At 38.8% G+C, this 11,378-nt stretch overlaps 1 protein-coding gene across 1 annotated transcript; it reads right to left on the reverse strand.

Moving 5' to 3' along the window:
• Nucleotides 1-5,023: 5,023 nt before the first annotated feature.
• LOC149015172 (EPIDERMAL PATTERNING FACTOR-like protein 2) lies at nucleotides 5,024-7,219 on the reverse strand. Its single transcript, XM_089156217.1, has 3 exons — nucleotides 6,086-7,219; nucleotides 5,963-5,997; nucleotides 5,024-5,866 (listed from the first exon to the last, which is right to left on the reverse strand). Exons 1-3 carry the CDS (start codon nucleotides 6,198-6,200, stop codon nucleotides 5,618-5,620), a joined length of 399 nt encoding a protein of 132 aa, XP_089012343.1. The 5' UTR covers nucleotides 6,201-7,219; the 3' UTR covers nucleotides 5,024-5,617.
• Between the last annotated feature and the right edge of the window lie 4,159 nt (nucleotides 7,220-11,378).

The raw sequence follows: 11,378 nt of genomic DNA on the forward strand, positions 1-11,378 counted from the left end.
TTGAATGATTTGACTTGTCAACAATGACAGAGGCCCCTTATTTATATATGGGATCATAAGAGAAATGGATAGGAAAGTAAGATGTCTATGACTGTTACTATATGAAGGGCAAAATCGGAGCCAAGGGCTTCCACACAAGCAGAGTCCTGGACGGAACTTTCTTATGCAGCCTTACCCAGCAAATTTTGCTAAGAGGCTGTCTTGATGCCTGGAGTTCAGGCTACATCTGTGGTCCACCAACCATTGTGCCAAGGCCCAAGACCCACCCCTATGACTAGTACTCTATATGATGACTAAACAAATACTGGGCATCATAGTTCTTTCACCACTCCCCCTGAAGTTGGTGCAAAGATATTATATATGCCCAACTTGCAGATAATACAGTGAAATACCTTACAATTTAACCCTTAGCACGTACACTGCCAACTAGTTCTCAGAAGTGACAAACAGAATATTGGCTAGACTTTGATCGAGAATTTTTTTGATGAAGTGCCTACTAGTCTTGATGTGCTTGCCCTTATCATGTTAGACAGGGTTATGGGCAATGGCAATGGCAGCCTTGTTGTCACAGACTAGTCTTATAATTTCCTCAACCTTGTCTGGTAATATTTTTTTTGTTACTCCTCCTTAAGTTGGGGCAAAGATATTATATATGTCCAACTTGCAGATAATAGGATGAAACACTATATGAATCAACCCTTTATTACATTATACAGCCAACTGGTTGTCAGACTAGTCTTATAATTTCCTCAACCTTGTCTGGTAATATTTTTTTGTTACTCCTCCTTAAGTTGGGGCAAAGATATTATATATGTCCAACTTGCAGATAATAGGATGAAACACTATATGAATCAACCCTTTATTACATTATACAGCCAACTGGTTGTCAGAAGTGATGAGCAGAATATAGACTAACGTATAATGAGCATTTTCTTGATTAAATGCCTGTTGATCTCAACGTGCTTAGCTTTATCATGCTGAAGTGGGTTGTGGGAAATTGTATGACAGCCTTGTGTCACAGAATAATCTCATAGGTTCCTCAATTATGATTGGGCTTAGTTCTTTCACCACTCCCCCTCTAGTTGGTGCAAATATATTATATATGCCCCAACTTGCAGATAGTAGGGTGAAGGAACACCTTACAATTCAACCCCTTAGTACATATATCGGCCTACTGGTTGTCTGAATTGACAAACAAATATATATTGGACTTTGATTGAGCACCCCAAACTCAAGGTAACTGCAAAAGATCAATACACTTGTCATATGGTGCAGCCCCAAAATCAAGCAGCCATAATGGACCATGCCAGCAAGAAATACAAAAAGTACCTGACTGGGAAAGAAGTTTCTATCTCTGTCAACGTATTGCTGAAGAGTAACCATTTGATGCAGAGTGAGGGAGCTTGCAGAGGATGAGCTCTCCAGAGTCAGAGAGATTAGCCTGGGATATTCTGTTAGGTTAATAAATCCTATTAACTTCATATTAGGTTCTCAGTATGGTTATGGTCTATGTTTTTATGCCCTAGGTCTCAAGGTTAAATCTGATGCTTTGGGGAGAGTCTTATGAATTTTGGCGCAATTCAGTATTGAGTCAGAATTCCATTTGTTAGATTCTTGTGGTATTTTGGATTGTAACCAACTTTTTTGCTAGATATTTTATTCTTAAACTTTTCTTATTCTTGTTTAATGGTCTGAGTAGGCTCCGTTTGCTTCTTTGATTTCCTATGTTTAACATCTATGGAGTTTTGGTCTTTTTCATCTTTCTGCTCCGACGTTTTTGGTCTTTTATCCTTCTATTCCAAACATTGTGACATCACCTGTCTTATTTGAAGGATGCTATCTGTTCAACCAGTAGGTCTCTTTGATAATGAATTTTTTGCGGTTGAGGGGGTGGGATACTAAGGGCTACAAGTGTGTGATTATTACTCATGTTTGGAGACTTGATGTTAAAAAGATAGTGACAATCTTGGAAATGTGTTAGGATAGATGTATGATTTGAAACAGTACAATTTTGATTTAATTTGATGAATTAGATGGATGATCTTTCTTTTGTTATTTTTATTTTTATTTTTATACTTTCTTTTTTTTTTCCTGTTATTTTGGAAAATATCCTATGACTCACGATTGAATTCAATTTGGCCTTATGGGTTCAATTAACTTTCAGTATTATAACTATGGTTCTGCTTAAAACATTTACGAACAGCTGAAGTTGAAGAGTGATCCCCATCAGAATTACTGCTTATCCTTTTGCTGAGTTCTTCTTATCAGAATATAGCACTATGTTGTCCTCCAAATTCTTTCCATTTCTTCTCCTTTCCTCTTGCTCTTCTTGATTGCCAAGGAAATTTTGGTGCCTTTCTATGATCCATGTATCTTATATTATTGGAACCAGTTGTTCTGAAGGACTTGCACATTGCAATGCAATATTTTGAGAAGAAATATGTGTATTTTGAATCCCTTTCCATGATCTTTATTTGGCATGGACTATGGTGGTAAAATTATGAAAAGTGGGTTTTCTTTAGGCCCCAAGTCCAACTTAAGCTTCTCCTTGCAAGGACACAGGATGTCAAACTTTGAAATCTGAACTGCTTCATGGACTTTTGGATTGGGTTTGCTTCAAGGTTGTGTCAGTTTTATTTGTTGTATCTGTATCTCTAGGTTTGTTTCTGAAAGTGAGAGTTGATGCTATGATCATGTATAAGCTGTTACAAAATGGTATCTTGTTAATTCAGTTCAGCTATGTATTGGGAAGTCCATGGAGTGTGTCTTCACTTTCTAAATAATAAAGTACTTCGGCCATCCAAAGCAATGCACCTGAGCTCTCTCTCTCTGAGATGACTTTCTCTTTCTTCTTCCTGTGAGAATATTATGCTCACTGACTCTGAGACAGAAGTTACATTTGTACAAATGACATTTACAGAATAGACAATGCAGAATATAAATACATAAAGAACAACTCAGTCTAATCTCAACTAGGTCAAAAGGAACACAAATCATACCCTAGACACCAAACTAGTAGTTTCCACCTCTCTCTCTGGGTCTGTTACCTAAAATTGCACGACTGTGATGCAAAAATTTCAGTTCAATTTGGTGTCTTTCTGCTACTTTCCTTATTCTCTTCAGAGGTGATGATCAATTCAAGATACCTTGCTACATATTGGGATCATGGATGAGTAGTGAGAACAGCCATGCTTCTGAAAATACGTCTCCTGTCTTCTTTCTCTCTTTCTTTTATGGTCAGTATTGAGCTATGCTTCTCAAAGCATGTCTCTTGTTTTATTGTTTTCTCTCTTTTATGGTCATTGTTTGATCAATGTATGTGCTCTTGCCCTATAGTGAACTCTAGAGACAGGTTGCAATAGAGTTTACATGAACAATACATTTACATATAGGAGTGTATTTCTACCTTCTCAAGCATGAAGAGTGTTAGATGACATTTGACTTCTGGTTTTTCATCTGTAAAATTTTCACTTGATACCTTCGGGTAAAATCCCTTTGTCTCAAGCCTCTGTTTAAATGCTTTTACCCCTGAGTACTGAATGGAAATTGTAGAGATGATACTTCCAGACTGTAGAAATCTGTTGTCTTCTAGGAAGGAGAATATACCCAAAAGGCAAGTTATTTTTCTCCAAACTAATTTTAAAATTAAAAAAAAAATTTTGGGTAATACTCTGAAATAAAATATTTCAAGCTCTTAACATACTTGATTGAGAGTTGGGATCATTCATAAATATAAAGATATCGCTGGCACATAATAGGTGATAAAGTACAGTGGCCAAGCGAAGGCAAGACCCTTCAAAAACATGCACTTCCCCCTCACAGCCCAAGATTCAATAGGGTTTGTTTGTTAGGGAGTTCAAGAAAGTTGAAGGGCATCCTCTTCATTAATTTTGTACTGATGCTGGTGGATGTGTAGAGCTTAGACCAGAAATGCTAGAGATGAGAGCCAGACAAGGGCCCCATTGTGGTCCATGCATGTAATGAGGATTATAAATGTGCCTAACCTTCTGGGGACCTATGGTTTCAGAAATTGAATTAGAAATAATGACCATACAAAAAAATAATGAACCTATCTCTGGTGAGAAGATCTGCTGTATGTGGTTTTCTTTCTACCAGATTCTAATTTTCAAAGTTCAAAGCAATCAATTCTGGTTTGAACCAAATGAGAGATGAACAGAGAGTGAAGTTATGCCATTCTTGGGTTTTTATAGGGTCCCCCACCTCTGGGTCACTGGGTAGAGGCTGGTGGGTTAAGAATGCTCCACTACATGACAGGAAGTAAAACAAATTCCATGCAACCGCAACTGCAACTCCGTGCAGTGTGCTTTAAAATATGATACTTTGAAGCAAGTAGATGAAGCCAAATCTCTGATGCTATAGCACCAGTGACATGCCCAAGGAAGATGGAGAGGTGTATAATCTTTTATCGCTTTACATGTTTGGTTTTTTGCCTATTTGGAGAGAAGCATGTAATGGGTAATTTCTGCCCTGGGGCCTGCTGTGAGGTCCACTCACGGACACTGCTGCTTGGAATTGGACCCTTCAGTGGTGGCTTAAGTTTTTTTTTTTTTTTTTGGTAATTTGGTGGCTTAAGTTAAGATGTCTGGGGAAGAGAAGGAAGGATTAATGCTGGGTATTGGTGCAAATCAAGTTAACAGAGCAAAAAGACTTCAATCCGAAGAGCAGTTTGATGATGGTTCCATACTAATTTTTTCTCACATTGGATTTTGATTTTTCAAACCTGGATAAACTCACTTTTAGGATTAAGGAATATGTGGCAGCACCTCAGTGCTACTTTCACCAGCTTAAGCAGTTAATGTGTTTGTGACAGAGAGAAGTGTGTTTGAGAGAGAGAGAGAGAGAGAGAGAGAGAGAGAGAGAGAGAGAGAGAGAGAGAGAGAGAGAGAGTGATAATCTCTTACAAGGGACAATAATAGAACTAAGAGTAATGAATGGTACAAGGTGAACTCCTTTCCACATGACAAGCTGATAAGACACTTCTAGGAAGTTACTATGGCGTGCGCTCTACCCAAACAGATACATGAAATGATTACACCCAAACTTATCCTCTCATTTACAACCCCTACCCTCCCAACAGGAAAAAAGAAAATAAGAAAGAGAGAGAGAGAGAGAGATCCTCAACCTCTCAGCTCTAATTGCAAATTTGTTCGTGTGTGCCGTAACACACGTATACCATATTTGCATGCAGTTGTGTAGCCTTTTCAACATCTGAGTACAGAATCTCTGGTCGTATTTGACAAAAGTTCCAAGATTCTCTGGTGCACACATATCTTCAACTTGATGAGCCTCTGTACTAACCAAAGGGAGCTCTGTTGGGGTGGAGAATAGAGAACCCACTTGCTCTTTAATCAGTCAGATAGATTATAACACTACTAAACATTCAAAATCAAAGAAGCTGTGTCTAAATTATGAATTAAAAGCATAATTATCTAGCTTCCCACACTTAAGGACATTACTTACAGGGTTAACAGAGAAAAAATGAAAAGGAAAAGAAGAAGAACCAAGGATACAAGAGGAAGTAAAGAATGTTGGTTGAGGTGCCATTCATGTCCACAATCCAGAATGGATTCCTGATAAGAATTACAGTTTTCTTCAATCATGGATTGAACAACATATTTCCACACTTGCACTTCCAACTCATGGGCTTGTAGTTTGAGTTATCTTCTCTGGAGTAGGCTATGGTTGACACACTAGAGGAATGTTTACTGTTAATGCTGGTTCTGTGTTGGGGAACTGCAGGAACCTGGACTGCTTTACAGTGCCCACAAGAGCTACACATCTTCTCGCATGTTGGAGGCCTCGAACCAATATGACTTCTCACCACTGCCTTCTCTTCGTTACCCACCTGTACAACAACCAACCTTATGCATCAATACCACCAACCTGGTCAAACAAGATTAAATTTTGTTCTTCCAAGGAGAAAAGAAACTGTCACTTATACCTGTGATACCTCGATCAATTTCAAACCCACTCCACCTGTACAACTCAGAAGTATAGGAAAAGAGTTAGCTGCAAAATGAACCATGAGGAACCTAAATTCGAGAATTAACTGAGACCCACTAACCTTCTGCCATTAGTCTCACTTGGGTCGAGCTCGAAACCAGAATAAAGAACAAAAGGATAATAAGATGGGGACAAATACGTCTTCTGCAAATGCTGTAGCCTTCACTAGAGCCCATATCTGAGACTGAGTGAATAATGAACGAGAGAAGAATGCAAAGAGAAAATGAAAAAGATTGCAAGTCACAGAGATTACAGAGTTGAAAGGATGGAGGAGCTACAGATATTAAATGGAGAAGCAAGGAGGAGAAGTTCACTGAAAAAGGGAGATTGGGTTCAGTAATTGAATGGCACCAGTGACTCAAAAAAGACCCTCTCTTTGTCTCTCTGAGTGGCTATAAAATTGTTAAACGTTTAATGAGATGGTGGCACATCAAAGGACAAAAGAGTATTGCAGGAGACTGAAAGGCAGAGAGAAAATAACCCCAAATAAAGAAGATGAGCCTCGGTTTATGAGCCCCCAATCAAACCATGATAATAGAAGTAAAGAGAGCAGCAGTAGGCAGTAATACAGAAGCAAAATGGTTAAGCCGTGAAGGTTGAAAGAAATAAATAGAGAGCGACCTGAAAAAGCAAAATCGAAAAGAACCCAGATGTGAGAGAGTGAAGAGTTGTTACAAAAGGACACAAGAACACAGCTGTGGGTTTTGGGTTTTCGCTTTCCTACCCCTTCTCATATTTGCCCTCAACGCTTACATTTGTGTTATCTTGTGAAGGTTGGTCTGAGCACTCCCAACTCAACACGCCAAGTGCCCACACCACCGACCATCTCTCTCCATGAAAAGAATTGAAGGAAAGGAATATATATACGATCGATGTCATTCGATTCTGATCACATAACCACAGCAACTATCAAAATCTTCCTAATCTTTTGTGAATTGGGTATTACAAACGTTGTTATGTCTCCCTCTCTCTGTCTCTGACTGTGTGTTTAGGATTGAATACATTAATTTTCCCAAGGAGGATGGTTTTGAGAGGAAGATGTCATGGAGAATTAGCTATCTGGGTGAACAGAAATGGAAGGTGAAAGGAGATGGTGGGGGCGGCAGCTGCTTTACCAGTTAAGCCACGCAATCTCATTTGAAATGAGGAAGAAAGTAGCAGATCAGACATATGAGGGGACTTCTCAGAGAAAGAGAGAGAGGTCGGTGGAGGTTCAGACTCTGCAGACCGTTATGGGTTCAATTTTTCTCTCTTTCTGGTTTACTCTCTGATTGAAGAGGTTACATTAAATCATGAGAGAGAACCAAGGGGGGAGATTGCATTAATTTTTTTAAAAATAAAAATAAAAATGGCATACGTACCAAGATATTCCAGAATCAAATGCATCATGTGTTAGGAAGACAGGAGAGAGAATGCATTTATTTCTTTCTGCTACCCAAGAAAAGGACTGTGCTTGAAGTTAATTTTGAACAAGGATAGGAGACACTCATAGCCCGTGTGGGTGTTTAAACTTTTTTTTTTTTTTTTGGTAAGAAATTTCCATTAACTGAAAGAAAAAACAACCCGTGAAACAGCCTAGGCAACTGGAGAGCATAACTCCTGAAGCCAAGGAACGGAAATAGGCCAAACCGTCGTACACGGGATCCACAGGGCCCTCCTTGCAAGAGGATCCGCAACTGCGTTTATTGCTCTTGGAACAAAACAGAATGAGCACGAGAGGAAAGATGAGCATAACTCCCTAATATCCTCCACCAGAGGAGCTAAGCATAGGGGAGGGGAGCTGGAAGCATTGTTTATGTATTGGACCAGTATTTTACAATCTGACTCTACGAGAAGATGATTACAATCTTCTGAAAGTGCAAATATCAATCCAGCTCTCATGGCGATAGCTTCCCCTTCCAACACTGAGTTGCATAGTACCGGTTCAGAGACTGCCTGTAAAATTTCTCCTTTATGATTTCGCAGAGCATAACCGACACCACCTTTGTCACTTCCTTTACACCAAGACACGTCTGAATTCAACTTTAATTTACCTTGAGGCGGAGGTTCCCATTTCTGTTGATTTTCATCAGGTTGAGCATTATTTAGCACTTCCTCACCTCCTGTTGTCTTGATTACCTCAAATTCAGAATGTTCTTTTTGAGCTGCCTCAATAATTTCTTTTGGGGTAGTTTGTTTTCTCCCAAAAATCCTGTTATTTCTTGCAATCCAAAGGTGCCAAACAATGAAGGAACATAGGTTGAGTATCGATTTGCTTACCTCCTTTCCAATCCCTTTTACAGCAGACCAACTTTTGATCCATTCTGTTAGTAATGGTGCTTCCTCAGGTGGAATGTATGTAAGTGAGCTACCAAACCATACTTGCTTTGCAATCGGACACTCAAAAATAATGTGATCCATAGTTTCCAGACTGCACCCATAGTATGAACATGAAGGATCAATTTGAATCTGCCTTCTAACCGACTCTTCACCCGTTGCTACCCCCGTGCACATGCTCTCCATAGGAAATTTCAAATCTTTGGAAGTGTCTGGCAGCTCCAAATATTTTTCCATACAACATCTTCAACTTGTCTTCGACTTCTAGATGTGCTCGGTTGGTTTTCTAGCTTTTCCTCCTCAAGATTTTTTAATAGATGATATGCGGATTTACACGAGAAAAGCCCATTCTTTGCTGCCCCCCACACCAACTGGTCATCTCGATGGAATATGCTCAGCTGAATTCCTTGAATTGTTGTACTTTCCTCTGGAGAAAAGAGTGAGTTGAGTAGATCGATCTTCCAACATCTATGATCTTGATCAATCAGTTCTGAGACACGTTCAATTGAACACCCAGATGGCCGCTTGATCTCCAAAGAAACTCTCCTCCCTTCCACTGGAATCCATGGATCTTCCCACACCTTTATATTGACCCCATCTCCCACTCTCCATCTAAGTCCTTTTAAAAGCATGTTCCTTGCGTGGATAATCCCTCTCCACGCCCATGAAGGGTTTCCCCCCAACCGTGCAGATAAAAAATCCGAGTTTGGATAGTAAATCCCTTTCATCAACTTAGACCAGTAAGAATCCGGAGTCTGAAAAAGTTTCCAAGTCAGTTTCATCAAAAAGGCCATGTTCTGTAATTTCGAGTCTCTGAATCCCAAACCCCCCCCCTTTCTCCTTGGATTTGCTAAGTCTCTCCCAGCTTACCCAATGAAGTTTATTCTTTCCTTCCTTTTCTCCCCAAAAAAAATTTGTAGCCTTTTGGCGAGCTTTCTTATGAAATGAAGAAGGTAATAGAAAGTGTGATCCAACATAGTTTGGAAGAGCAAATGCTACTGATCCAACATAATTTGTAGCCTTTAAACTAATGTTATAAAAACTAAATAAATGAAAACAATAAAAATCCGAGAACCCATAAGTTGACCTCTAATAAAATTGTTACGGGAGGCATGCATGCGCTCTACACATGCATTTGTTCCGGTCGGGTCCTTTCTCAGGATGTTCACCCGACCAGATACCCGGTCATGATATCAGAGATTCGACTCAATCACATCGGATGAATATAGCGCTTTAGTCACCCGAAGGTAAGGACGACATATGTAGCAAGTCTATCTCGGAGACAACCGGGCGTGCCTGTAATTGAGCCCATAGTCGGGACCCTGTCGATTCTAAATAAGGTAACCATGCACTATTTAACGAGGACTCGCCCCTGGGGTAAGACACAAACATTTTTCTAGTGAATCCCTAAGCAGCTCTCGCTCGAGACCTTAATCTAATCCCTGAGTGACCTAGCCATCGGAGGTCGTTGTCTGGCATCTTAGCCGGCCCAAGTCTAACCTCTTTTGCAGGTTTTACCATCTTCCTCCTCGGGAGATCGCTCGGAAGTCAATCCAACTGAGTCAGGACTAAGATTAGATCTGAGACACAACAAAAACATCAATGTCTCATGGCATGAGGTTAAGGATCATCAAATCCTTAGGACTATAGGAAAATCATGTCATAAATTTAGATTATATATAAAAAGCTAACATGAGGTTGTAGTCGAGGTGCACATATCTTTTATTGAAGCTACTCCTAGACAAATACTTTTGCCACTCATCCATTTACATCTTTTTGATGTAGTTGAAATGCGCATTTCTTTTATTGAAGCTGTAGAAAATTTTCAAGTAATAGGAGCACGAGATCATTGTGTTAAAGCTAAAACTTCTAGGCGCGATAGATATGTATGGATCTACTTCCATCGCCTATATCTGTTGTTGATCAAAATACAAGGCTCAGATCTGGTCTCGCTCGAAGCGTGCTCCAAAAGCGCCTAAACAGCCCACTGCCCATGCCACGCATGGATGGTACACCACCATCGCTTGTATATTGCACATGTATAGGCGTGTCTTATAATTATAAATCATAGTTAATACGCCGTACCTATTAATTAACTTGGATTTTGATTTCTCGTTTTTCAATATGGGACTAAACAAAAAACATTTTCCTAAAATAAATAAAGGAAAGTTTTACGCACTTATAAATCCAATGAAATGTAACATTTATTATTTTATTATATTAAAAAGTTACTCCTAAACAAATACTTTTGCCACTCGTTCATTTTACATCTTTTCTGCTTACATTAAATATATTAATATGATGTTAAAACTCTGTTGTAGATATAATAATTAGTCATACAAAAGTCTTATAAAATTTTCCTTTGAACTTGAGATGAATACATCTCTCACAAAACCTCAACCACAACTTTTCACTTTATCTATTACAATTTAATTATCTGTGAAGCATCACCCTTCATGATAGTTACAAATTAACATAGATATTCCTCCGTTCTACTTAATTGAAACCTTTCAATTCCAAAGATTCTTTCTTTCTTGTTTAAACTTAGTATTGATCATTTCATTGCTTGTCTCATCTGCTAATACAATATCATTGGCAAAAAAATATCCAGCAAATAACCCTATCTTAAATATCTTTGATCAAATCATCCACAAAAATGCAAGTAAATATGAACTTAAAAGCTAATTTGTAACTCAGTTTTGTAAGTGAAATCTTTAGGTAAGACAGTTCCAAAAAGTTTTGATACAGTACAGAGTCAGAAAATAGTAATGTGATTACTAAAGATGAAAATTATGTATAGAGAAGAAGATCTGATACATTTTTATTAGCATTACCTGACTGATATTCCTCTTCATCAAAGTGATTGGAACTGATAGAGATTCACAATATCTAGCTGCTCATATTTGCTATATTTGAAATAGTGTTGGGGGCTTCACTTTGTGTCTGGTGCTCCTATTGCGATCATTAATCAATAAATGAAGAACAAGAAAGAAAGAAATCCAGTTTCGTCAGGTCTCACAGTTGCACATACACACAAG

Source organism: Hakea prostrata, chromosome 5 (genome assembly GCF_041222555.1).
Source record: "Hakea prostrata isolate BN-2017 chromosome 5, UWA_Hpros_2, whole genome shotgun sequence".
Lineage (NCBI taxonomy): Eukaryota > Viridiplantae > Streptophyta > Magnoliopsida > Proteales > Proteaceae > Hakea > Hakea prostrata.

Coding starts and splice junctions, on each gene's coding strand:
- LOC149015172 (XM_089156217.1), bottom strand. CDS start 6,200: ATGGGCTCTAGTGAAGGCTACAGCATTTGCAGAAGACGTATTTGTCCC. Junction 5,998..6,085: donor AGTGAGACTAATGGCAGAAG/GTTAGTGGGTCT, acceptor TGAGTTGTACAG/GTGGAGTGGGTTTGAAATTG. Junction 5,867..5,962: donor AATTGATCGAGGTATCACAG/GTATAAGTGACA, acceptor GTTGTTGTACAG/GTGGGTAACGAAGAGAAGGC.